The 26,734-nt window shown below is 39.5% G+C and overlaps 3 protein-coding genes across 4 annotated transcripts; 1 reads left to right on the forward strand and 2 right to left on the reverse strand.

Annotated features, from left to right (window-relative positions):
- Positions 1–106: 106 nt before the first annotated feature.
- Positions 107–13,797, reverse strand: LOC115055307 (deleted in malignant brain tumors 1 protein-like). 2 transcript variants are annotated; one of them, XM_029521020.1, is made up of 27 exons: positions 13,734–13,797; positions 8,241–8,282; positions 7,608–7,706; positions 7,400–7,447; positions 7,205–7,303; positions 6,997–7,044; positions 6,802–6,900; positions 6,594–6,641; positions 6,399–6,497; positions 6,184–6,240; positions 5,989–6,087; positions 5,766–5,828; positions 5,571–5,669; positions 5,363–5,410; positions 5,168–5,266; positions 5,003–5,050; positions 4,808–4,906; positions 4,600–4,647; positions 4,405–4,503; positions 3,268–3,303; positions 2,970–3,114; positions 2,595–2,800; positions 2,153–2,328; positions 1,823–2,053; positions 1,576–1,736; positions 559–803; positions 107–453 (listed from the first exon to the last, which is right to left on the reverse strand). In XM_029521020.1, exons 3-27 carry the CDS (start codon positions 7,669–7,671, stop codon positions 206–208), a joined length of 2,712 nt encoding a protein of 903 aa, XP_029376880.1. In that variant the 5' UTR covers positions 7,672–7,706; positions 8,241–8,282; positions 13,734–13,797; the 3' UTR covers positions 107–205. The 2 variants fall into 2 exon arrangements, with proteins under 2 accessions (XP_029376880.1, XP_029376879.1); XM_029521019.1 differs by lacking the exon at positions 13,734–13,797 and adding an exon at positions 8,499–9,520.
- Positions 11,534–14,320, forward strand: agt (angiotensinogen). The gene is made up of 6 exons (XM_029521023.1): positions 11,534–11,941; positions 12,072–12,438; positions 12,610–12,734; positions 12,877–13,025; positions 13,498–13,654; positions 13,774–14,320. The coding sequence occupies exons 1-6, from the start codon at positions 11,534–11,536 to the stop codon at positions 13,948–13,950; spliced, it is 1,383 nt and encodes a 460-aa protein (XP_029376883.1). The 3' UTR covers positions 13,951–14,320.
- A 556-nt stretch (positions 14,321–14,876) lies between these two features.
- On the reverse strand, positions 14,877–23,600 carry cog2 (component of oligomeric golgi complex 2). The gene is made up of 18 exons (XM_029521022.1): positions 23,464–23,600; positions 22,953–23,114; positions 22,546–22,611; positions 22,365–22,445; positions 22,020–22,123; positions 21,453–21,561; positions 21,050–21,229; positions 20,742–20,866; positions 20,261–20,387; positions 19,988–20,127; positions 19,242–19,303; positions 19,005–19,156; positions 18,694–18,879; positions 18,438–18,510; positions 17,888–18,030; positions 17,002–17,141; positions 16,589–16,772; positions 14,877–15,476 (listed from the first exon to the last, which is right to left on the reverse strand). Exons 1-18 carry the CDS (start codon positions 23,518–23,520, stop codon positions 15,387–15,389), a joined length of 2,181 nt encoding a protein of 726 aa, XP_029376882.1. The 5' UTR covers positions 23,521–23,600; the 3' UTR covers positions 14,877–15,386.
- Between the last annotated feature and the right edge of the window lie 3,134 nt (positions 23,601–26,734).

Consider the following 26,734-nt stretch of genomic DNA (forward strand, 5'->3'; position numbering starts at 1 on the left):
TTCTTTTCCTTTCCTCCAGCTCTGAATTACAAAAAAATACGTTAGTCAAACATAATGAAATACACAAGCAGATTGTCTTTTGATGCTGCGTTTAATCAAGTATGGTGATAAAGAGAGAAATGGTGACTATAATTCAGAAAATGAACAGAAAGATAAGCCATAATTTTTTTTAAAGATGTCTGATGCAGCTCACTGCAACATCAAGTTAAGCCTTGTCCTGCTTATCATCAACTTTCTTGTCCTGCTTCTCGTCAACCTTCTTGTCCTGCTTCTCGTCAACCTTCTTGTCCTGCTTCTCGTCAACCTTCTTGTCCTGCTTCTCGTCAACTTTCTTGTCCTGCTTCTCGTCAACCTTCTTGTCCTGCTTCTCGTCAACCTTCTTGTCCTGCTTCTCATCAACCTTCTTGTCCTGCTTCTCGTCTTCATTTGCTGCATCAGCATTTTTCTCAGGCTCTGGCAAAGAGAGAGAGAAAGTTTTAATATTTTCATGAGTCCAGTAAAATTTATTTTCCTGTTGAATTTACATTATTAAAAAACAGCATATAAATGCTAACACACCTTCGAGCTGGATGGGACCCAGGACTAGAGTTTGGCTCTCATGTTCTGACCCCACATCTCTGGTCATACGTCTGTTGCAGCCACGGCGGCAGCGAGAATTGTAGTCAGAAGCTGGACATATCAGAACCTTGCACTGAATGTACACTGAATCTGTGGCTCGCAGGAAATGGAAAGCCCTGAATGTGAAACGGGCATAGGCATTGGTACCAGTGGTGTAGGCGTAGTAGGTGTTGTCCACTGGACACCTGAGGGTGAAGCAGACGGAGAAAGTGTCACATATTTTCATGTTAGGAGAACACACAGGGCTAAGATTTGGAAGTGGTATAAGATGTCTTCAGATTCCTTCAGCAAAAGCACCAACACTTATCAGTATTAAAGTAGCAAATTATAAATGAGTGGTAATTAAAAAACAGAGATAAAAGCACAAAAACATCATTACAAAATGAGTAAAACTCTCAAATTATCATTCTCCTGAAAGCTCTAACTGACATAAAAAATGACATTACCAGATCTGTTATCTCCTAATGATGGGTTCAAAACAAACATTTAAATTCTATGTTACTTTCTCTTGTGAAATTGCATCGTGTTTGCACTTGTTCACCTCAAAGAGCTATTAAAAGAAATCAGCAGATTCAGAGTCAGTAATGTCTTCAAAATTGCTGACAAGTCATGGATATCTGAAACGTTACGGGACGTCACCAGCTTTGATATTTGGGGGCCATAAGTGTTTTATTATTATTTATTAACGTTCAAAATTGTAAAACAATTATAGTTACAATAAATATACAAGAGAGGAAATGTTAAGTAAGTAGTAAGATAATAGTAATGCTCAAATACAAATAACTCAAAATTGTACCTAATTGCTGTCCAGTACTGTAGTAAATGTACTTAGTAGTTGTCTTAGTAGTAATTTCTCATTAGAAATTTAAGCAATATGATTTTAATCCTGCTGTTCTTATTTTGAAAACAGGCACAGGCTTTTGGAGAGTTGTGAAGCAAATGCGATGTTCATCTTACCCGTTACGGACCAGATAGTAAGGCCTGCTTTGGAAATCATGGGGCGATGGTGAGGCCACACAGGTATCAAGAAAGAGAACCAGGGTGTGGTCACCCCTTCTCAGGTCCAATTGGACATACATTGGCTGGTTGAGTCTCACATTGTATGGCACATCAGTCACCTGAGGGTGTTAAATATCAGGATTATGTGTAAGTAATAATAATAGTCATCTGTATAGAAAGCCATCCCCTTTCAACCCAAACACACCTGCTGGTAGAAGCTGCTGGATGTGTAGAAAGCCATGCTGGTGTTGAATCTGCCTGTGCCTACGATGGTGCCGGCAGCATGAGGTTTCGCAATGTACATGATCTGGGACACTGAGTCCTGATCCATCCGGCAGCCCACATTCAGTTTTAAGAAGGACTGGCGTGTGATCTCACTGGAGTTTGAAGGGTAGGCTCGGACAGCATTGGTGTACACAACTCTGCCTTCTTCAAACTGTTTGTGGTAGAAGATGGGAGAAAACAGGCTCTTCTGCTCATTCTTACAAAGTTCTGTATCTTAGTAGTGTTTTCCAGAAGGTGATGACTTGTCTACCTTTCGAACGTTGCCGCAAGTGTTGATGGGGAAAGTGAAGACCACCTGATACCTGGAAACCTGGGGTCTGCAGTGTTGGTCGTTCAGGTAGAGACTGTGGCCGTCGTAGCCGAGAGAGTTCAGGTAACTCCTCTCAATCACAATGTTCATGTTGTCTGAGGAACAGTCCACTCGACCTGACAAAGGACACAGGATGTTTACAACGGCGTTAATGACTTTTAGGATGACAGTCTAAGATTACACGGCACATTTCATTTTTATCCAGTGTCACACCAGGAATGCTCCGTCCAGTTTGGTATTTTGTAATAAGCATGTAATGGCTTGTCATGAAATTTTTAGAGACATTGGCGGTCCCCAGGATTTTGCGTTGGCACCACCATGGTTCACCACCACCCTCTTTCAGCCCATGAGATATTTAACACATTTAACACCAAACCTGTACCTGAGCTTGGTGACAAAGTGCTTATGAAGTTAGCAATGAATCCTTGGCCAACAATAGAAACATCAGTTCGGAAGAGCACGGTCATGTAGTTTGAGCTGGATTTGAAAGTTCTTAGAGTACTGTTGCACACTTTGCCCAGATAGGGAGAATTAGTAGATGGCCCATCATACACGTTGATATAATCACAGCTGCAGCAATTCTCCAATCTGTTTTAAAAATAAGCCAGAATGAGTAAAAATTTTCAGTTACTGAGGCAAACCTAAAAAAAAAAAAAAAAACAACAAACACTTCTTTTGTTTCCCTGATAATGATCAATATAGAGCCACCCGCTGATCAAGTTAATGATGTCCAAAGAACAGCCTGTTCTTCACTCACTGCAGGTATGTGAATTCCAGGAAGATTCTTTGGTCGTTTGTAGTTCTGAGCTGCCAGATGCAGTAAGAATTGTCGTTGTAGTGGTTGGGATGGTTCGGGCTGGTGAATTTACCGGAACCATACAAATAGCCTCCGCAGGGTGCCGCTAAAGGGGGACAAGATGGTGTAAGTGTCATTGCAGTGGACTTAATTTGCAGCAGGCTCATTTTAGACACAGAGGCTCCTGCGTGCGTACCAACCTGTGCTTGTTTATGGTTTACTCACATGTACTGTAGACCATTGAAATAGTTTGTCATACCTGAGGTTGACACGGTAGTAGTCTGGTTGCAGTAATCTACGTGACAAAGACAGGAGAGGGAAACAGTTACTTTTATACCTCTGCTATTTGTCATGCACCTACACAAAGAACTATCACTCTACGACATCTATATTCTATGCAGTCGATCAGCAAGGATCTTTTCCAAAGAATAATGTATGTACAATATTTTTCCTCTCCATCTGGCTTTTATTTTAAATATGCTTTCTTAAGCGAAGGCAATCATCAGCATCAATGATTTGTAACACGTGTTCTCTCTAGAGACAAGCAGGTTAAATGAGAACATGCTGCTCCTGAGCTGTTTGGCATATAGGAAGAATAGCTCTTTTGTTGTTGATTTGCAGTAAAATTATACTTTGGTAATTTTCTGACAGCACTGTTTCATCAGAGAAGTGATGGTGTTTTTATAAATCTATCATTCACACCCACATAACGCAGAGGCTGGTCAGCTGTAGGGGGGTGAGAAATGAATTGGGGTTTGCACTTCTCTCTACAGCTCTGTTTGTAGCTGCCTCTGTCCCTTTTTAGCATAAGTCATTTATTATGTTAATAACATTATTATTATTATTTATTATTTTATTATTATTATGATATTATTATTATTATTATTATCTTCCGCGACTGTCTGATGATGTTCATGCCACATATCCTCCCCTCTTACAGCCCACTTTCACTCTTATATTTCATTGTGATTCATCTGTATGATTTGCAGAAAGTACAGCACATTAAAGCAGTTGGAAAAAAGTATGCTGTTTAAGTCTTCTGCTCATTATAGGCTTTTTTTTTTTTTATGCATGGGTCTAGTTACATACAAGTTAGAGTTACAAGTTACATTTCTAATATGACATACGTTAAAATATAACATTCTGACAGACCTGACATTGGTCAGCTGACAGTTAGATACAAGCCACAGGAAAGAAAATAGAGTGAGCACTAATTACACCTTTATTCCTTGTTGTGTGAATGAATCATTAGATGGACATGTTACTTCTGCAACTGTGAACGAAACATGTTATCACACTATACCTGTATGAGCCCCAATGAGTTTTAAGATTTATGATCCTTCAATGATAGAGGGCTGGTAATCCTTGGTGTTGATTTGTTAGACCTGATACTTACAGCTGTAGTCGCGGCAACAGTTGCCATAGTACTGACAGGAGCTTGAGCAGGAACAGCTTCCCATGCTGTAACCACAGTTGTAACGACAGGAGGGCTGGGCTGGGAGACACAGGATGAAGCTGAGATTACACAACAGCTACTTGGGAACCTTTACATACTTAGTATCCTGAAAGTGAAGTAGCTGTAGATTCATACCTGAGGTGGTTGTAGAGGGTCCATTTGTAGTTGAGTTTGGGCAGTAATCTGCATGATGGAAAGCAGCAATACAGTCATTATCTCACTGCACAATAACTTCTAACATACCCACACTGTTTGTTTTAATAATCTGAATCAAAAATAGACTATATCAAAAGAGGACTACAGACTCTGGTGATGCTATTGATTTGTTAGACTTGACACTTACAGCTGTAGTCTCGGCAACAGTTGCCATAGTACTGACAGGAGCTTGAGCAGGAACAGCTTCCCATGCTGTAACCACAGTTGTAACGACAAGAGGGCTGGGCTGGGAGACACAGGATGAAGCTGAGATTACACAACAGCTACTTGGGAACCTTTACATATTTAGTATCCTGAAAGTGAAGTAGCTGTAGATTCATACCTGAGGTGGTTGTAGAGGGTCCATTTGTTGTTGAGTTTGGGCAGTAATCTGCATGATGGAAAGCAGCAATACAGTCATTATCTCACTGCACAATAACTTCTAACACACACTGTAGTTGAGTGGCATAGTGGAGCTTTTGAAGTCTGAGACATGCTGGACACTTACAGCTGTAGTCGCGGCAACAGTTGCCATAGTACTGACAGGAGCTTGAGCAGGAACAGCTTCCCATGCTGTAACCACAGTTGTAACGACAGGAGGGCTGGGCTGGGAGACACAGGATGATGCTGAGATTACACAACAGCTACTTGGGAACCTTTACATACTTAGTATCCTGAAAGTGAAGTAGCTGTAGATTCATACCTGAGGTGGTTGTAGAGGGTCCATTTGTAGTTGAGTTTGGGCAGTAATCTGCATGATGGAAAGCAGCAATACAGTCATTATCTCACTGCACAATAACTTCTAACATACCCACACTGTTTGTTTTAATAATCTGAATCAAAAATAGACTACATCAAAAGAGGACTACAGACTCTGATGATGCCATTGATTTGTTAGACTTGACACTTACAGCTGTAGTCGCGGCAACAGTTGCCATAGTACTGACAGGAGCTTGAGCAGGAACAGCTTCCCATGCTGTAACCACAGTTGTAACGACAGGAGGGCTGGGCTGGGAGACACAGGATGAAGCTGAGATTACACAACAGCTACTTGGGAACCTTTACATATTTAGTATCCTGAAAGTGAAGTAGCTGTAGATTCATACCTGAGGTGGTTGTATAAGATCGTGTAGTTTTAAGTGTAGCTGTAGTTGAGTATGAGCAGTAATCTGCATGATGGAAAGCAGCAATACAGTCATTATCTCACTGCACAATAACTTCTAACATACCCACACTGTTTGTTTTAATAATCTGAATCAAAAATAGACTACAGCAAAAGAGGACTACAGACTCTGATGATGCTATTGATTTGTTAGACTTGACACTTACAGCTGTAGTCGCGGCAACAGTTGCCATAGTACTGACAGGAGCTTGAGCAGGAACAGCTCCCCATGCTGTAACCACAGTTGTAACGACAGGAGGGCTGGGCTGGGAGACACAGGATGAAGCTGAGATTACACAACAGCTACTTGGGAACCTTTACATACTTAGTATCCTGAAAGTGAAGTAGCTGTAGATTCATACCTGTGGTGGCTGGCTCAGATTGTGTTGGTGTAACTACAGTTGAGTATGAGCAGTAATCTGCATGATGGAAAGCAGCAATACAGTCATTATCTCACTGCACAATAACTTCTAACACACCCACACTGTTTGTTTTAATAATCTGAAACAAACTTTTTGTGCTTGCACAATAGTGGCATAGTGGAGCTTTTGAAGTCTGAGACATGCTGGACACTTACAGCTGTAATCGCGGCAACAGTTGCCATAGTACTGACAGGAGCTTGAGCAGGAACAGCTTCCCATGCTGTAACCACAGTTGTAACGACAGGAGGGCTGGGCTGGGAGACACAGGATGATGCTGAGATTACACAACAGCTACTTGGGAACCTTTACATACTTAGTATCCTGAAAGTGAAGTAGCTGTAGATTCATACCTGAGGTGGTTGTAGAGGGTCCATTTGTAGTTGAGTTTGGGCAGTAATCTGCATGATGGAAAGCAGCAATACAGTCATTATCTCACTGCACAATAACTTCTAACATACCCACACTGTTTGTTTTAATAATCTGAATCAAAAATAGACTATATCAAAAGAGGACTACAGACTCTGGTGATGCTATTGATTTGTTAGACTTGACACTTACAGCTGTAGTCTCGGCAACAGTTGCCATAGTACTGACAGGAGCTTGAGCAGGAACAGCTTCCCATGCTGTAACCACAGTTGTAACGACAAGAGGGCTGGGCTGGGAGACACAGGATGAAGCTGAGATTACACAACAGCTACTTGGGAACCTTTACATATTTAGTATCCTGAAAGTGAAGTAGCTGTAGATTCATACCTGAGGTGGTTGTAGAGGGTCCATTTGTAGTTGAGTATGAGCAGTAATCTGCATGATGGAAAGCAGCAATACAGTCATTATCTCACTGCACAATAACTTCTAACATACCCACACTGTTTGTTTTAATAATCTGAATCAAAAATAGACTATATCAAAAGAGGACTACAGACTCTGGTGATGCTATTGATTTGTTAGACTTGACACTTACAGCTGTAGTCGCGGCAACAGTTGCCATAGTACTGACAGGAGCTTGAGCAGGAACAGCTTCCCATGCTGTAACCACAGTTGTAACGACAGGAGGGCTGGGCTGGGAGACACAGGATGAAGCTGAGATTACACAACAGCTACTTGGGAACCTTTACATATTTAGTATCCTGAAAGTGAAGTAGCTGTAGATTCATACCTGAGGTGGCTGTATAAGATCCATCTGTAGTTGAGTATGAGCAGTAATCTGCATGATGGAAAGCAGCAATACAGTCATTATCTCACTGCACAATAACTTCTAACATACCCACACTGTTTGTTTTAATAATCTGAATCAAAAATAGACTATATCAAAAGAGGACTACAGACTCTGGTGATGCTATTGATTTGTTAGACTTGACACTTACAGCTGTAGTCGTGGCAACAGTTGCCATAGTACTGACAGGAGCTTGAGCAGGAACAGCTTCCCATGCTGTAACCACAGTTGTAACGACAGGAGGGCTGGGCTGCAAGATCACATGTACTTTAAAAAAGCTTTATGCCTGCTGCAAAAATTTTTATATTTTTCTGGGTGATTTAAGAGCAGCAAGAGACATAAATTAATCATAAAACATTTTGTGTAATGCAGAGAATTAAATGAAGCTGAGATCATATTTTGAACTACAGCGGAATGGGAAACCAAGAATTTATTTTTAATCTACATGTCAAAGACTTCCACAAATGCTTTTGAGTTCAGGAAAAACAAAAACTAATTTGAGCTGCTGCAGTACCCACTGGAAAATATGGGGATGTTTGATGAGAAACTGAAAGAAAGTAGAGAAACGCAATGATACAGCCCTCAAAATCAAATGGGACTGAAATAACACACTTGTTATCCTGATACGATTCAATAAGCTTAGTGAACAGCCTTGATGCTACTGAATTTGTGTTGTTGCTTTTTAGGGGGCCGAAACCACCTGAAAGCATCAACACATCAACCCATTTTCACAGAGATTAGTTAAAACTATTTTAAAATTATTATATTTAACTTAGTTTTGTACCTGCTGTTCCTTGAAAAAATGTTGTCTGGGAGCGCTCAGCACCTGCCGGATTATGGGTTAAAAAATTTGAGGTTAATGCCATTTAGTGTCCAGTAAGAGAACAGGTAACAATTGCCAAAAAAGCCAAAAGGAAAATGAGAAACTAATGCTCCCCATTACAGCCCTCAAAATATGCAAGCAAGATTGATACCATAGGTGGAAAGAAAAGCCCTAACTAAAGAGAAAAATACAATTCAATTAGAAATCTGGGGATAATACCTTGTGCTCCATGTGTGGCAAGCACACCACAAAGAACCAACAGAGACCACATGGTAAAGTTCTTCGTTTTCCAACCTGTCTGAGATTGTGAACATGGCAACTTATATATAACAGCCCACTATATATATAGCACCATTAAAGTTCCTGATGTCATCAAATGTGATGATAAATTGCTCAGCAATCATGCATGAGAAACACACACTTGGTTAACTATCATAAAGACTGTTCACATCTAATTTCAGGATGTGTGTTTCAAAATATTTGCTTTAGACAGACATTGGACCTTCATGAGAGCTTTGGGAACTTGCAAATGACCAGAAAATAAAATAAAGACATGTAATAGATCCATCGCCATCAACAGCCTGTCGATGGCGATGGATCTCTGGTCATTTAAGTGTCTTTTTGTAGTTGTTCAGATCTATTTGTTATGTTGTGCTTCATTTGTATTTGTAATGTTTAGTGTTAATTAGTAAATGTCAGTATGATAACGGGCCAAACTAATTTTTAAACATGGTCAACAATAAACCTAAGAATTTGTGACATTGTCATTGTGAGCATGTTAGCATTGGAATATTAGCATTTGAGGACAATTTCATCCAAGCCCAGCCTCATTGCTGTATAATGCTTGTTGACTACTACTATTACTATCAAAATTTTGCCACCACTTTAACAATGCACCATTGTCATAACTTGGCCAAAGGAATTGTGAAAAATGTATAGTGCTTTGGCCACAAGAGGAGTACTGGAGAGTTCATCAATGTTTTTTGTCTGATGTCAGTATCAGGATATATATATATATGAGTCTTTATTTTACATTGTTTGGTTTTGCAGTGCTACCAAATGAGATGGAAACTGTTAGAACAATCCATTTCACATAAAGACTCCTAACTCTCGACTATCAGTGATTATTACTGGTACAATGTTGAGAAAACATAAAAGCAGGGCTGTAAAACACTTGGACATATGATATGATGAGACAATCAAGTGCCACCCCTGTTAAATCAGATGTGCATATAGAGGATTTTCCCTGATATATTGACAAATTAGTTTACCTGCCTATTAAGAACATTTGGAAGGTGTTTGCTCTTTTCCCAGGACATGTTGTGTTGGTAGGTTTCACACTGCTAACAGACTGGTAGTGGCTTGAAGAAGAGATTTAGTTGAGATTAAGAAACACAGTGGTTCATCTCATTGGTCATTTGCATTTCTTAGACATTGTAATTTCTCACTAACGATTTTTACAAATTGCTCCTTTAGGCTTTCTAAAGAATTTCTCTCCACTATTGTAAATTCATAGTTGACAGTAAGTTTCTATTAATGGTGTGGAGGAGATTAGGATTCTTTTGGATTATATCAGAAAATAAACGAGTTAGTAGAGATGAGGACAGCTGAACATGAGAAGAACAGTTCATCACACTGTGAAAATGTGACTGTAGTCCTTTCTTGCTGCTTTTTTTTGTTGTTTTCTTCTATTGATTTCAGTGACCCAGGTTTGAGACTTGTTTACTTGATACTTGTTTGACCCCGCCAGGCAAAATATTCCTTGGAACATGCGTAAATAACATCTCCACAATGTGGTGACTTTTCAGTAAGTCACTGATGGCAAACAACACAAACAAGCCTGGCTGTCCCTGTGCTGCTGTTCCTTTGTGGAAACTTTTTACCCCCTCCAGGATGTGCTTGCATCATCCTACTAAAGTCAACATGCGGAGGGACATTGGGTGGTCTCTTTCTCCCCTCCTACAGACCTATTTATCTATAGAAGCAGCTTGTCAGTACATAGCGGGCTGTGAGTCATTGCAGCAGAGCCCCTGACTCAATGCTGCTTTGGTTAATCAGTAACAAGAGTTGGAGCACCCCGGGCAGCTGGCTTGGTTAAAGTGAGGGAGCAGGGGAGTCAGGACCTCATTCAGCACCTCACTTAGCAGCAGCAGAAGACACTCACGGTAAGAGCAAACTTTGAGTTTGTTTCAGTAATTGCCTTTCACATAAACTAATGTCGAAGTTTAGAGAACAGATGGTCCATCCATTAACTCTTTCAAAAGTAAAAAATTATGGACTTTTTGGTTTAACTTGAAAGTTATCTAGTATAAGGAAATAAACTCTACAACTAATTTCTTTGTATACTCCACTGAAACACAAGATTAGGATGACTCCAATCATAGCATAAGGAACTTAATAGAAAATACTTTTGATAATGAATCAAGTAGGCTTTTGACCTCTGTCATCACATCGCAGGGTACACCTGGAAGTGTACAGCTTTATTGATCAGGAACCAAGGCCATGTCCTGTGGTACATGTTCAAATCAGGGAAAATCTAGTGTTTGCTAACTTCCTCCAAGAGTCCATGGTTCACATTACTGCATATTCAACTCAAAGGATAAAGTCCCATTTTTGACTTAGGGTACTAACTCAAGTTCTTCTTCTTCCTGCCTGGCTTGATGCAGAAAAAGTCTTCATAAATGAGAAAAGTTGTCAGTTAAACTTAGATGGCCAAGCACAGTAGGAAGCACTGTTGGGAGCTTCAACAACAGCTAAATGAATTTGTCAATGTATTTAATTTTGTTTTTATTCTATACTTCATGTTTTGCAACTTATGGTTATCTATCTAAATCTAGCATGGGTTTACTTGTATAGTTATTGCAACAAAAACTATTATATTATCCAAATTAAGTTTGTAAACAGTTACAAACTTGCGCAAACTCAGATGCATGTAGATGTGTCTTCATTATCTATGTGACCCCGATTGCAAAGCGAACGCCTGTTCTTAGTCACTGACAGGAGAGAAGAATCAAAAAGAGTGATCAATCAATCAGTGACACGGCACTTTATGCCCAGTGTTCCTGCCAGCCATTCCTGTCAGACTTGGATAGTCAGATTCAGCCAGATTTCTTCTGATGAAAGCCGCACTAACAGACCATCCAAAACGCAGCAATCACCAAGAGATGCCTAACAGACAGCCTGTGTTTCCATAAACTCGATTCATTTTAAACTGAGAATATCTGTCGTCATCCACAGAGTAATTTCGAGGAAAAATGCAGAGCTCTCTTCTAGTCCTCCTACTATGCTGCTGCCTGTCAGGAAGTCAGGCTAACCGTGTCTATGTTCATCCCTTCCATCTCTTTGCCACGGACAACGTCACCTGTGAGACACTGCAGTCCCAGACGTCAAAGCCCCTGGAGACGCTTCCTGTGTCCCTTCTTGATATCGATGTGCTGACACCAGACAGCAGGGAACAGTCAAAAGGGGATGCTCAGAGGCAGAACATCACAGAGAGGACGGCTGTTCTGGCAGGGCTGTTGAACTCTCTAGGCCTGAGGGTGTATCAGGCGCTCAGCAGCAAGCAGCACAGTACCAACACCCTCTTCTCTCCAGTGAACACCTATGGGTCCCTCATCACTTTCTACCTGGGAGCCTCTAAGAAGACAGCACGCCTATTCCAGGTTTTTACTTTAGATTTGTTCTCCCAGTCCTCAAGAGGACTTTTTGAATAAAGGTAGAACTGATATGATCTGGTAATCAGTTCTTGTATTTTAGAAATAAATCTTTCCCAATCCTTTTCTTTCCTTGCAGCTTCTTCTGGGCCTGAACAGACACACTGACCGAGAGGACTGCGTGTCCTTAGTGGATGGACACAAAGTTCTCAAGACTTTGCAGAGCATTAACTCTGTGGTCGGCAATGGATCCAAAGATGAGGTCACCACCCAGGTCTGGGCTTTCACTCGCCAGAATGTTCAGCTGTCTGAGGAGTTTCTTCAGGGCACACAGGACTTCTCAGATGCATCGTTCATCCGTAGTGTGGACTTCTCCAAACCTCAGGAGGCTGAGCAACTGCTCAACAGCTTTGTGGAGAAGACATCACAAGGGACAGTGAAGAACATCTTCAAAGATCTCAACTCCAGCGTTGACCTTCTGTTTATTTCTTCCTTCAACTTTCAAGGTCTGTCTCTGTTGAGTTAGTTTGTAATTTCAAAGACAGAGATTGGATTGTTTACTGACCCAAATGCTGATACACCAAGCTGCAACCCTTCAAATATAAGCATTCAAAGTAAAATAGTGCACCTCGCCCTGCAGTATCTGACTGTGGTTTGGTTTGATCGTTTCTATTTAGGCAACTGGAGGACAGCCTTCCAGCCAGAGGAGACTACCTTACAGGAGTTTCATGTGGATGACACAACCACAGTGATGGTTCCACTGATGACTCATAGGGGTCGGTTCCACTACTTGAAAGATAAGGTAAAAACATTTTTTCAACAGAATTGTTTTCATGATGGTTGGCCCATCTGCATATTTTAGTTTGCTGTAAAATGTGAAATGACTTTGTGTCAAACCTTATTGACGTCACTAATCTCTATGTCCTTGTTTTGTTACTCTGAAGCTGCGGCGCTGCACTGTTGTGAAGCTGTCTTTGAGCAAAAGGTCATACATGTTACTGGTCCTGCCTCACGAAGGGGCCAACCTCCACGACATCGAGTCAAAGCTGCGTGCAGATGTCATGTCTGCCTGGCACCAGAGCCTCCAGGAAGGGTGAGCATTTTTTTTTTTTTTTTTTTTTGGACAAAATCATCCAGACTTGATGTCACTTTCCACTCTTGTTTTCATGGCTTGAAATGACTGGAAATCGGAAGCACGTTTGTCCCTTTAACTTTTAACAACTCATGTTATGGGACTACTGAATCAATTTTTAATGCCAAAATCTTCATGTAATTTTATGCATATTTTGAGTAAGTAAAATGTATTATAAGGGATTACAGGCAAGATTGCAACATTTACTTCTTTGATTATTTCAAAATTGTCCTCGGAAACAGTGTGTGTATTGTATTGACAACAGGCCTTTGTTGTCTCAGTGTCTCAGACAATAATGCAATAATGCGTTATCATATCAACATGGAGCAAATAAGGATATGGATTTTTAGAAGGAGTGAGATACAATCCTATTTTAGTTCAAATTGTTTTTATCTTGAAATTTAAACTTCTGCTTCTAATCTTTATGACCCAGTCTGTTGGAGTTGTCACTGCCAAAGTTCTCCATGTCCTCTGAGACTGATCTGAATGAACTGCTGACCAACATGGATCCAGTAGTCGAGGCTCAACTGTTGGGCTCCCAAGCTGAGTTCAGCCAACTCAGCAACACGAAGCCCTTCACTATAGATAAGGTGAACTAGATAGTAATTTCACCAAATCAAAAACAAAGAACTACAACAATAACAACAAAAAAACACAGATTATACTTACTATGTGTGCATCACTCACACATCTCTCTTTCTCCTCTCAGGCCATCAACAAGGTGCTGTTTAAGATGTCAGAAGAAGGAGCAAAACCCCTGCACAAGATACAAGAAGTTGGTGCTCCTCTTAAAGTGTCCATCAACCGTCCTTTCTTCTTTTCTGTCATAGATGGAGACTCTAATGCCATCCTGATTCTGGGAAAGATCACAAACCCTATGCTTTAAACTTACAGGTTATTACACAATATAATCCCAACAAAAACCTCTGACATGAGAAATGTCCAACATACCAGCCCTGGATAACACCCTTGTTTTTCATATAAAAACAAGTGGCTGCATACATTACACGAGGAAGGAACTACAACCTCACACAACATAAATCCTTAAGTATTCAACAGTGAATGTCAATTTTTTTTTCCCTTTCGCTACCAACTTGATCTTCTCTATAAACTCAGAAATTGCTCAGGATCCAGTCTCAGTATTTATGGAAACCTGTTACCTGACTTCTTGTCAAGCAGTCTCTTAAAATCTTGTTGTTTTTTTTTCCTCTTAAATATATTACAGCAGTGTTCTGTACAGTATTTTTCAGTAGAGTAGGTACAGTAACAACAATTGATTGACTAATACATTGTATATTGTAACTAAGAGTTTATTTTTGTTTTAGTTTTTTTGTTTTTTTTTTTTTTCTTTTGTGATTTCTAAAATAAACCTTTTGTTTCCAAATATAATTAATCGGTTGTTGTTTTTCATAAAGATTTTAGACCATCTTGACCACCAAACAGTTGGAGATTAACAGACATTAACGTAAAGGTCTCTCTTTACATAAACAACAAATCTGTGCTTTAAATAAAGTCATGTGCAAATCAGAACATCTACAACTAGGGTTAGGTTAACCGTCTTGTTACACCTGGCTGATAATATGTTAATTCTACTGACGGTAATATACGGTATGTCATGATAAATATCAGAAATTACAAACAGCATGGATATAGGCAGTATTATTGAATGTTGACTGGTGTCAATGACTTTGTGTTCTTGAGGTCCAAAAATAAGAACTAGTTTTTAGATTTTGGCATGTGGATTTATCGTGACTAGTACACATCCACCTGCAGTCAGGTTAAGTTTATATTAAAACACGGCATGAATGTCTGCAAATGTTTTTATTTCCCCCACCACTCCAAGTTAATAATGTTAAACATATAATATACAATTTTGATTTTAACAAAAATGTACAAGTTGCACACTAAACGACGTATCTGAGATGAATCCTTCACCAAGCAAAAAGAATTAGACATGTTGTTTAAGTTTCTCTCATTTCTGTAGCACACGCATCTGTCATTTCAGGAAAAACGTTTCAAGGACACCGTGCAACCTGCAGCCCTTCTTTTTCAGTGTTGACAGCAGAACCAGAGATGATCTAGCCTTATCTGCTGTTTCAAACAGTAATTTACAACTCTGGTAGGTGCCTCATCTTTGTGCACTGTGGTTTTCATGTCTGCAGGAAATGACAATGCTTCTGCACAAAATGTTGAAGCGGGTCAGTGTCAGAGCTTGTCCAACCAATTGTTACTTGATCACGATTTATCTTCCTTGAGGAAATGCAGGGATGAACGCAGCATCTTCATGGGATTCAGTTATTGTTGAATCAGCTTTTTACTGGTTCATTCAGCAAGTTCTCGGGCCTCTTTCACAAGGTCCATCAGTGTGGAAAACATGGAGATGTCATTTGGCTGAAGACCCATCTTCTGGATCTGAATTAAACAACAGTTAAAAAGAATAAGTAAATGTATTCCAGATGATACTGAGAAACCAAGTCGCCATTCTTCACTTCAGCAGTTCTTTCTGCAGTATACACGTCTAGCTGTGGGTGGGACTTCACTTTGCTCTCAAAACAGCTTCAGTTCTTCCAGAGGATGCTGGAAACATTCCTCTGTGCCACGTTGACACAACTGCATGACATAATTTTGGAAATTTCCCTGCCGCACATTGATGTTGTTTCTACTTGAGTCAGATCCAGTGACTGGGCAGACCACTGAATTTCTCTTACCTCATTATAATATTAATGAAGCAGTTTGAGGCTTTTGCTTGGTGACAGGATGAATTATCATATCGACATAACCATTTCAATGATAGTATTGATAATTCAGGGCCACAACTTACACAGAGACAGCAGAAATATTCATACTGTGATTGATGGAGCCCATGGCATACCAACAAACATAATCCACATCATTACACCAACAACAGCCTAGACTATAACATGCGGGGTCTGCGGGTTCATGCTGCTGACGCCAGAACTTGATGCTGCTATCTGTGCTCCACAGCAGAAATAGAGACTCATCAGAACAGGCAAATTTTTTTACCATCTTGATTAACCTGTTTCCCACCGTAGCCTCAGATTCTATCCTACTTCTGGTGCAGCACATCTACCTCTGGGTTCATTGTATTGTGCTTTTTAAAATTCCTTACCGATCAGCACAGAGGTAAAAAGTAGTTGAATCAGCTTCAACCAGTCTGGTCATTTTTTTGGCACCTTTCTAGGAAAAATGTGTTGAGACTTTTGTGTTTATGTAGTGTTAAAGGAGATTTTCAAATAATACTGTTCAGAATCAAAAATTTCACCACATTCTTTATGTTTGACGTGAGCATTAAGTGAAGCTCCTGATCATTTCACTTCACTATGTATTTCACTGCTGCCATATAATTGGCCAATTGCATGTTTAAGCAGGTGTATATGTTCTCAACATTGTTCCAGTAAGAAAACATATGTTTCATATTGGAGAAAGTCCATTGTCATCTTTTAGTCTGTGCCTTTAGTGTGCCTTCAACCATTGTGTGCGTTTGTACAATTGCCACCACTGACCTGCTCCCCCAGATATTCCACATCCAGTGCCAGTTGAAGACGAATCTTGCTGTCATCTGTGGGTCCACCGTTTGATCCTGCCGTGGTTGTTGTACTTGCACTTTTTCTGGCTTGCTTCAGTCGCTTCAGACTCTCCTCCATCTTTCTTACTGAGCTCAGTACCTCTGAGATGGTTTCATAGTATCTGAACACAAACCATTTGAAATGTCGCAAAGGTGAAAATATGCACTGTGGGTTGGCTTTTAACTTTGTATATGCAGTAAATTTCTGTATGATGAATGATGAAGCAGACTTTTATTTATTTATTTACACCACGTGAAAAAGCATATTCTCTGAACATCTAAGGACAGGCCTTAGTCAGTGATGTTATTCTAATAAGTACTTTATCTGGGTCTATTTGTATGTAAAGTTACCTCTGTGTGCAGTCACAAAGTGCAACTCGGAGCCATTCCTGTGCAGTAGAAGGAGTGACGAGGCCTGTTGCGTCTGTCAGCAACTGGTGTAAAGGACGTAAGGCGTTGTCCATGTATGCTGATGCACGGACCGGCAGATCCTATTCAGAGAAGAGGTGAAATATTGGACCTATATTGGTTAAATATAGCTTAACAAAATGTGTGTTTCATATATATTTTAAAGCTAGAGAGAGGCTGCTGACATCCTGTCACAAACGCTATTGCCTTAGAGCTTATTCTCTTGAACTAATAATGGATACATTTTTTAAATTCTAATCTATATATTCATCAGCCAGGTTCAAATTTGACAAATAAATGAATAAATAGCTTAAAGTCAGCTGAAAGTTTGTTGAATTCCAGTGATTATCCTCTCACTTTGCTGCAGCGATATAAGTTCACTATAAGGTGTGTTTGTGCACTATAACTTTGCTACTATGTAGTTACACAGCTGGCTATGATGTTACTTAGCAAACCTCGAGTGACCAGGTGAGTGGATAATTGAGGTACAGAATGAGTGATGAAAACAATTATGGCATCATTTTGTGCTCAATGTACTCAATTTTAGAGCCAATGATAAGGAAATAATTCATTGGCATTTGTTTGAAAGTGTGTCAGGCATTCACTGGTCAAAATCTGAACACTTTGAGCTTTTGAAATTGTGACATTTAATTTTACTATATAAATAAAATGAAAATGTTTCATCACTGTTCCAAAAGAACAAACCCTCCAGGATTTGTCAAAAATCAGACAAATAGCTCTATCAGTGTCTGCTCCAAGGGATACTATGCGATTGTACAATGTTATAAATTGAAATATAGGAGGGTGCAGTGTTTGCAGCTTCACTGACCTTATTAGTCCTGCGGTACAGTCGTGGAACTTCAGATGCACTCTTCAGGAAGCGGCAGCAGCGCTCAGTCAGGTGCTGCGTCATCCTAGCGTTCAGAGTAGGAACGCTACTTGAGAGGCATGACTGGGAGTCTGCTAAAGCCTCTAATCACAAAGATCAATGGTAAACACAGTGGGAGAAAAAAAAAGCACACACACACGGAGCTACTTTTGTGCTTAAGTAAAAATAATATTTAGTGAAGATCACAGTCAATTAAGACCTTAGATAAAGTTGACTTTTTTTTTTTTTTTTAAAGGTCAGAGGACAATGGCATTTGAGACTACAACAAAGTGTCCCCTATTATGTCAAATCCATAACAGAGCAGATATTGTGGTGGTAGATAATAATATAAAAAAAACTAAAAGATCAAGAACATTAAGGGTAGAATCTATCTTCAGATTTTCCCTCTCACTTAAAGTAACGTTACTGAATAAGGGCAAAGAAGCAATGTAAAAGAAGTCAAACGCTTAACACATAAATGCTTTTTGGAGGCTCTGTATGGGGAGCTTACCTTCCAAAATAGCAAAGTTTTGGAATCCAACTGCTTCTAAACGCTGTCTGACCATTTCTGACAACTCTGGGATCTAAGAAAAAGGTGGGAACTGTCAGTTTGCAAACACTCACGTGGGAAGTGAAAAGCTTAAACATTCAAAGCCATAAAAGAACTATTAGAAAGGGACCAAGTTTAACCATTTAAATGCAAAATGTAATATAAGTGAACTGAAACTACACGTGTAAATATGGGTTTTCAGTTACTGTGTTTGCACCTGCTCCTGCAGTTTATGAATGTCTGCGGCAATGAAAACCAGCTGTTTGGTGGACAGAGAGGCAGGACTCCCACTCTCACTGCCACCATCTTCCATTGACGTTCGGCTAGAGGTAGAGGAGGCTGAGCTGGGCAGAGGCCTGGTTAGCTCTTTCGTCACTTCAGTGGGTGGAGTCTTAGTCAACACCTGTGCAGTCACCGATACAGATGAAGAACAAAAGTAGGCAGGAGCAACATCAATTTGTTGAAACTATTGCTTTTAAAATTAGTCATTAAGACATCATAGTTCCCCTCTGGTTTATTTAAGGTTACCTCATCAAGGAACTTGGCATATCGTGAGTATAGCTGCAGTGTAAGCTTCCAGAAGCGATGGGCCAAGGGTAACACATAGACATTGTCTGACCAGCACCTTACTATACAGGACCACAACACTTCAGATACCTGCAAGTGGTATGCACTGCCAACTGGACAAGAACAGACAAAGACACACAGTTACTGTGAGCATGGTATGATTCCCACACTGGATTGGATGTTAAGAGAGACTTTTACCTGGCGCTGCCTCGAGTCCATCAGCTATGGCGTTCTCCAGACTTCCTGCTATCTCCTTATACCTGAGGAGAAACAACATAGTCTACTGTAAATAATGTACTTTACTGTACAGTAAAGCTGAGCTCTGACGATTTGTATTGTGAAATAAAGACACACAAAAAAAAAAAAAAAAAAAAAACAGTTTGTCCCCACGTGCAGGAATGGACCTTTGTGATGTGTACTTTACAGTTTGTGTATCTATGTCAAAGCAGGACATGAGGACTGCGTCTTTACTTTGTCACACATATTATTATTTGGCAAATAGTCTTTCATGCCAAGGGATAGTTTGCCCATCTTATAACTCTATATAAAGACAAGTTTAGAGCCAAGCAAAGTTAATTTTCACTTTAGCACAAAGACTCGGAACAGGGGGTTCACTAACCCTGGCTCCGATTCCAAATGAGCAATGCACTTACCATATCCATTACAAACTAAATTATTAACTTAGTTTATCTTTTCATTTAATATCAAAGGTTTTTTTGTACTTTCAGAGGAGATTATTTGTGGGACACTTTCTTGGTTGGGTGCAGTGAATTTACATTGCTTGTCTGATAACTTCACAGCACTTAGTGGAAGTAACTGCATCTGTCCAAGAAATAGTCCCATACACAGAATCCCCCTTCAAATTGGGTTACCCTTGGTATACCAGCTATGCATGTGACAGGTTGTGGTGTGTAGAGTATAGACTGTGTTAATGTAATATATACCGTAGTTGAAAGTAGACAGGCAGGTTCCATTTGTTGTTGAAGCTGGTATAAGAGGGATGCACTCTCAGCCTCTTCACGCTGGCCTGTGAGCTGCACTGACGCTCAAACCTTCGCACAAACTCCATACTCACACTGTAGCGCTGGAAAAGAATTTGACAGTAAACACAGGGAGATGGGAAAAACTACAAAATCTAACACACATTTATGTGAATATGAAGATATAATTCTCAAAGTGAAGGCTAAGGCACAGCAACTGTTTCACTTCAACTGTACCTCATAGAATATTTCAGGGTTTCCAGGGTTGAAGAGGTAGGCCAGCCTTTCCTCTATCGCTCTGATTATCTCTGGCCACACAGAGTTCACCAGGAAATCATAACCTGGCACAGTATCAGCTTTGTCACTGAGGGGAGAGAGAAAACTGGTACATTAACAATATATTATTCAGTGCGATTTAAAGGTCATCAGACCTTATGAAGCTCTTTATTTTGCCAGAAAATGCTCAAATCATTTGAGTAAGTGATGCATGGTAATTAGATGAACATATTAATAAAACAAAAATAAATAATTATCCAAGTGTTTGAAGCTGTGTGATCTTTGAAGAAGATCATACAACCAGTATTCTGTGTACTCAGATAAAAGCAGACGATTTGTTTTTTTTTTTTTTTGTATAGGAAAGAGGATTTGAAAACACAACAAAGAGCTACTTGATTTGTGATTATTGTTTGAAGATATTCCTCCATGATAACAGTCCTACCTGGATATGGCTCCTCCAGTAACCTCTCTTAGCAGCCTACAGTGATGAGGAACAAACTCCAGCAGTCTGGAGTACATCAGCTGGAGACCATTTGCACTAGACTTCACCACCTCTTCTACTATCACCTGGAAGAACAAGAAATATATATTTCTTCTGGAATTTTGATTCTTGTAAAGTTAATTACAAAGGATTTACCAACTTTGTCACATCTAAAACACAAATTAACATTATCCCTTAGTATCCACAAAAAGCTGTAATCTTGTAGCATCTACAAAACATCAAAATATCAAAATGGGTGAAACATTTACCTGGTCCATATATGGTTTGACGAGCACCTGTCCTACCAGGGCTTCAGCATCTCGGGTCTTGTCTATGGTGGCATATGTCCTCAGGCAGTGACGCACCATGTCCACATTGGATGTCTGTAGACCCTCAATCAGCAGGCCCTCTAAAGACTGCTGTAGCATGGAGGTTATGCCTGCAATACGCTGATAGAGGATGAAACTTTGTCAAATACAAAGTTCAGGAAAGTTTTGTTTGTAGAAAATCTCTGGATAATCAGTATCTGTTTTGTACTGACACTGATGATCTTTCTCAAATAATTACAGGGTTGATGGATTGACAGATGGGCAGCCAGACAAAGAACTGTTTGACTATGTCAGTATCTACTGACTTCTGAACTGTATGACAGTTTGACCCATTAACACTTACAGGTCTCACTTTGTCCAGGAGGGGCATGCCTTTGCTCTGTACAGCGTGGAACTGCAGCTGGTTGAACTCTGTAGCTATTCTCTCAAGGATCTGTCCTGCTAACAAAGGACTGTACATGCACAGAAAGCTTTAACAACAAAACTATAGTATGCACAAATATTTTTCCAGGTTTTTGGAATACTTTCAACTCACAATTTTGTCAATTGTACAAGATTACAGAAAAGGAATATTGTTTTTCAATCCACAACTTCAGGCAAGGATAGATACATAAGATTATACACGGGATATGTCTAGCTAGTTTAATTTCTCTGTTGATGGAAATACTTCTTACATTGCATTTAAAAAGAATCACTTGACACTTTTATCTAAAGTGAGTAATGGAATTAGTAATATCACTAAAGCTTTGATGCAGGAGACCTTGGTTTATCTATTTAATAAGGACAACATCGAGGCAGGTAGTACTTTTCATACCTGTCTAGTCAAGATAATCAAATGTAAATACTGAAAACGGCACAACTTAGAACTAACCTGACCACATGCATAACAGCCAAAATATTTGTTTGATACCTGCTTATTTCTAGAGAGCTGGATTCTTTGGAGTTTTGTGAGTGGAGGATCTTCTCAATCTTCTCCACTGAGCGCACAACTTGGATTAGCTTCAATACACACACCTGATGGAAGATGATAAATGAAGGTGATATTTAATTAATATCATCACACAAATCATGTACTATCTGAAAAATAATACCACAGTAAGATAACTCAAAAACGTGTTGATTACTGCCTGTATATACAATTTGCGCTATTTTTAACTGTCACTGAGAATTGTACAGATGATCACAAAACATATTTAATGGTGAATAAAAAATAAAACAAAATGATAAACATTAAAAGAGTGGGGAAGAGCCAAACCTTCTTTTTCTGTAGATCCTCCTGTTTGGAGAGCTGTTTGTCTATATCCTGAATTACTTCACTCACAGAGGACCGCAAGCTCTGTAACAGACAACAGTCAGCAACATTCATAAAGCCTCTGTGGTAGGAAACAATTAAAAATTAACAGTCTTTTTTAAATTATTTTAATCAGAGCACATACCATGACCTCTTCTCGTAACTGTCCCAGCGGCACAGAAAGCTGGTTGAGGGCTTTGTCCATCCCCACCTGAGACAAAAGAGTACAGATGTTAGATTAGAAACAGTCTAATCTCATTAAACTGATTCTAAAAATGAAAACTGTGTCATGCAATCCCACCATTTTGTCAAGAGCATAAAAAGACAGGAGGGTATATTCAAGACTACTGCTGAGACAAATTTTTTTGAGAAATCCACCAACAACCGCATTTTACCAAAAAAAAAAAAAAAAAAAAAAAAAAAAAGTAGCAAAATCTAAAGATACAGATTCCTAAAAATATTTTTGCATACATTTCATTATCAAAGATGACAGTAACGGTCAGGTTAACTTAAGGTTTATGGTTGCAAAGTTGGCCATTGATGAAAACTTACCAGGTTGGTGGAGAGGTTAACAAAGTCTGCATAGTCTTTGTTGATGAGCTCGACCATGGCTGTTTTCAGCAGCTTATAGTAAGACTCCAGGTCCTCTCTCATCTCCTCCAGCTGGACCTGTTTCCGACACTCCGCCACAAACTTGTCCACGTCAAAGTCATCCTGCAGCGAGAGAGACAACAACAAGCCAGATGTGATAAACGTAAGCCATTCACACATTCCCATAAAGGATTAGTCCCACAATGGGCAGGAAGTGAAATATCAGCAGACACGGACACTTTTTAAAGGTTCAAGGTACGAGTTATCCTCTGTGGTAGTAACAACAATAACTATATCTTTCAATGCCGATTCAACGCGTATCACCTCTAAACTTAATAAAAAAAACCAAACTAAGTTTCACCTGGAGTAGATTGTACAGCCTCCAAGTGTTCGGTTTAGCTTCATGCTAGCTAGTTAAACACCAACCGCTACGAATGACGTGCCCCCAAATGCAAACTTAACGGACTCTCACCTTCATAAAAACATCTTTATCGAAGCACAGAGACTCTGGGCCCTTCGGCAGGTTCATTTTTTATCATAAAACACGGCTGCAACGCACAGAGATAAGGTGACAAGTCTCCTGTTAACTGTTGTGATCAATCTTCCGCAAACATGGCAAGAGCACCAGCGAAGAAGAGTCACACCGCTGCTCCGCCCTCTGGTGGCCGAGGTTAGACCTCCAGGCTGCACTGGGGTGCCTTTATACCAGAAGAAGAAGCGTCAAGTCCCACCTTACTTTATTAAGATGCTGCACATTAATGTTGAATGCCATTCATGCATTGTCTCTGCTGATGTTTACAGGGTACTGAAGTGGAGCCGTTTGTGAGAAATGAATGCAAGAATCACATCTAAAGCTACATGTGTAGCATTATAAAACTGCTCTTCTAGTGCCATTGTAGTTACCAACGTTCTTGTATCAGACAGATTTTAGTAATTATTAGATTAGCAAGTGTTTAGTTTTAATTGGATGGGGTAAACTAGTCTACTCCCTAACATATTTAGTCTGTCGAGAGAAAAAAAATTCAGATCACTAAAAAGAGACTTATGAGTGGGTGACTTTGACTGTGAATGACTATATTTTTTCTTTGGCTTGCAAATCCATGGATCAGTGCCAACCTATAGTCCCCCAAAAAGCAACATACCTCCTTCTCCTTTACTCTCTCAGTAGATACAGTTTTACTGTCCCATATTCCATCTCACTAAACTCTACTGACACAATGTCTTAAACTTACTCTGACTTCAAATACCTGTGCTCTCTGTAATCAGCAGGGAGCTAATGTGAGGGAGTGAAAGTCAGACAGACAAGGAAATGCAGAGGGGAGGGATAAGATACGGCAAGCATGCAAAAAAATAGATGAATCAAATGAGAAGAAAAAAGTACGGGCTGCAGAGAAAGGCTGCACAAACAATACAGCCTGGCAGAACAAAGTGAGATGGAGAGAAGCGGGTATCTGGATATAAGGAAGTAAGGCTACAAGGGAATAACAAGAGAAAAAGTAGGTAACAGAGGCCCTGGTAAGAGTTTTTTTTTTTTCTTCAGCAGTCATGGGGATAGAAATTGACAAGGTTGCACCAACTTACTTATAAGAACGCTAAATGACCTCCCTGTTTAATTAATAATGAGTAATTCAACCCTCTAATTCCTCTGTGATGGAAAATTATTGTTTTCTTGTAACCCGATGAGGTGCACCGTTTCTTGCTACATTATGAGAATAACTGGAAGTAGAGTTAATAGTGCGTAAATGACATCACAGAGGAAAGAAGAGAAGGAGAAGGGGAAAACAATGTATCCATTTTCAGAGCTTGATTCATTAAATTGATTCTCCAGCACTATATTGCTGATGTTTTACCTCAAACGTAATGGTATGGTTTGTCTTTTTCCAGCTTACACACTATTTGCTTTAGTTGGTAGGAACCACTGATATGATTTTTCTCCTGCAGAAAAATTTTGTTTCCCACTTTTATCCGAGTGGATTCGAGTGGAGTCTCAAAAATGAACCTGAGCTTAACCTTTGTCTTATGTCTGATCACACTTGTACAGCCACGTTGAGTCTGACTTTGTGGCTTCTGTCTTTAACTTGGCAGTCCACAAAAAGGCTTGTGCTCTCATATTCTAATGTGGATTTATGAACAGCAATGCTGAATATATATTTAATCTAGAAACTAATTGGTTATAAACTTTGATAAAGGATAATAGACATGAAAGGTGTTTTATGCTCCTGGCATTTTACAAGGTTATTTTGCTGATTTTGTAGTTTTTGTATTTCATTTTCATTGTTGATTCACAAGACACTCACTTCAGAATGTAGACATTATTTAATGATTAATAAAAAGCCTCACTGCATGTAATGAAGCAAGTTACAACTTATTCATAATTGCAAAGAAAAACACAAAATATTAGCCCTTCGTAGTTTTCCATGACATACCCAGCTGCTAATATCTCTCTGCAGACCATGACCTCTGCATGACATTGGTTGTAATGATTCTTGTACAGATAAAGAGCAGGGTTCAAATCCATTCTCACTGGAAGTGTCCCTTTTTGAGCACTTCTCAGTCTTGTCTTTGAGCTATTGGACTTCAAAATTCACAAAGCCTCAGAAGGATTGGGCTCACATGCTCAAATCATCTGAGAAATCCTCTGAAACTGTGTTCTGTTTGCTCAGATCATTAGCCGCTAATTGTGCTGAACCTGAAAATTTAATGCAAAGCTTGAGGATCAAACCTAGAACCTCAAATCTCTAGTGTAGTCTTCAGTTCCCCTCTGCTTTTTGAACAGAGACACTGAAGCTCCATTTCTAGGTTATATAGATTTTCACTATGTGTTAAACATTGGATTTAAAAATTCAGTATATCTCGTAGGCATCAAAACCACAGCTCTAAAGCTACCAAATACTCTCTTACCTCTCACCAGCCAAGCTTGCTCTACTACTTAAGTATTTGTTTCTTTCTTTTGGGAACAGGACGGGAAAGTACAAGTTACAGAAAGATCAAACCCTCAACCTCCAAATTCTATACAGTTCTGTTGTTATGAAGCCTTTAAACATGTCTTCTGTGACCTGATAAAGACTATTCCCAATATTTCCTACAGCATTCAGGGGGAAGAGCTCTCAGAAGAGTCAGTCCTTAGCTAAATAGCTCTACATGTGAGAGGACTACTTTGAAGTTCTGAAGTTCAATATTTATGAGTCTCAGTGAATTTTAAAATCCAACAACCAAATGAAGGCTCAAAGACCGAAAACACATAAAGTGGGTAAGTGTCTGATCAAATGGTTTTGGGTCTTTGAGGGCACTGAGCTTCAGTTAGCCGAGCGAATATCTGATTTTCAAAGGAAAGACTCAAAAGGTGTAAGAAACTTTGTTCAGGTCCCAACCCAATGGTTTGAGGAGCAAAAAACAAACAAGAAGTTAAAATAAATCCAAAGGAAAAAATGATATGTTTACAAGTTCAAATATATCTTTTAAATACCTGAAATAAAGTAAGTGCAGTTTAAGGGTTTCAACAAATATTGGTATTAGAAAACTAATAAATTTGACCATGCAGCTCAGTTGGTCACAGCACTGTTTGGAGGTCCAGAGGATGTGGATGCTTTTCGTGCAGCTGGTAGCCTGACAGATCAGTTTCACTTAGTGAGGAGCCTGTGGGGTGGTTTCTAGTTCAAACTAATCAGTTGTTGGTTTGCTTTTCAAAATCATGTTGTCCTGCAGTCATGTCTTTTCTTTTTTTTTAACCACTATGGAGATAT

The sequence above is a fragment of the Echeneis naucrates genome, chromosome 15, assembly GCF_900963305.1.
Source record: "Echeneis naucrates chromosome 15, fEcheNa1.1, whole genome shotgun sequence".
NCBI classification, from domain to species: domain Eukaryota; kingdom Metazoa; phylum Chordata; class Actinopteri; order Carangiformes; family Echeneidae; genus Echeneis; species Echeneis naucrates.

Bases quoted from the DNA above. Each gene is read 5' to 3' on its own strand.
- cog2 (XM_029521022.1), bottom strand. From the start codon at position 23,520: ATGAACCTGCCGAAGGGCCCAGAGTCTCTGTGCTTCGATAAAGATGTT. The intron at 20,867-21,049 runs GTAAATGTTTCA...TTGTTCTTCCAG, and splicing joins TCAAACCATATATGGACCAG to GTGATAGTAGAAGAGGTGGT. The intron at 19,157-19,241 runs GTAAAAGTCTCT...GTTCTTGTCCAG, and splicing joins TGGACTCGAGGCAGCGCCAG to TTGGCAGTGCATACCACTTG.
- LOC115055307 (XM_029521019.1), bottom strand. From the start codon at position 8,550: ATGTGGTCTCTGTTGGTTCTTTGTGGTGTGCTTGCCACACATGGAGCA. The intron at 8,283-8,498 runs GTATTATCCCCA...ATAATCCGGCAG, and splicing joins TGCCACACATGGAGCACAAG to GTGCTGAGCGCTCCCAGACA. The intron at 6,498-6,593 runs GTATGAATCTAC...TGTGTCTCCCAG, and splicing joins ACCCTCTACAACCACCTCAG to CCCAGCCCTCCTGTCGTTAC.
- agt (XM_029521023.1), top strand. From the start codon at position 11,534: ATGCAGAGCTCTCTTCTAGTCCTCCTACTATGCTGCTGCCTGTCAGGA. The intron at 13,026-13,497 runs GTGAGCATTTTT...TTTATGACCCAG, and splicing joins CACCAGAGCCTCCAGGAAGG to TCTGTTGGAGTTGTCACTGC. The intron at 13,655-13,773 runs GTGAACTAGATA...TTCTCCTCTCAG, and splicing joins AGCCCTTCACTATAGATAAG to GCCATCAACAAGGTGCTGTT.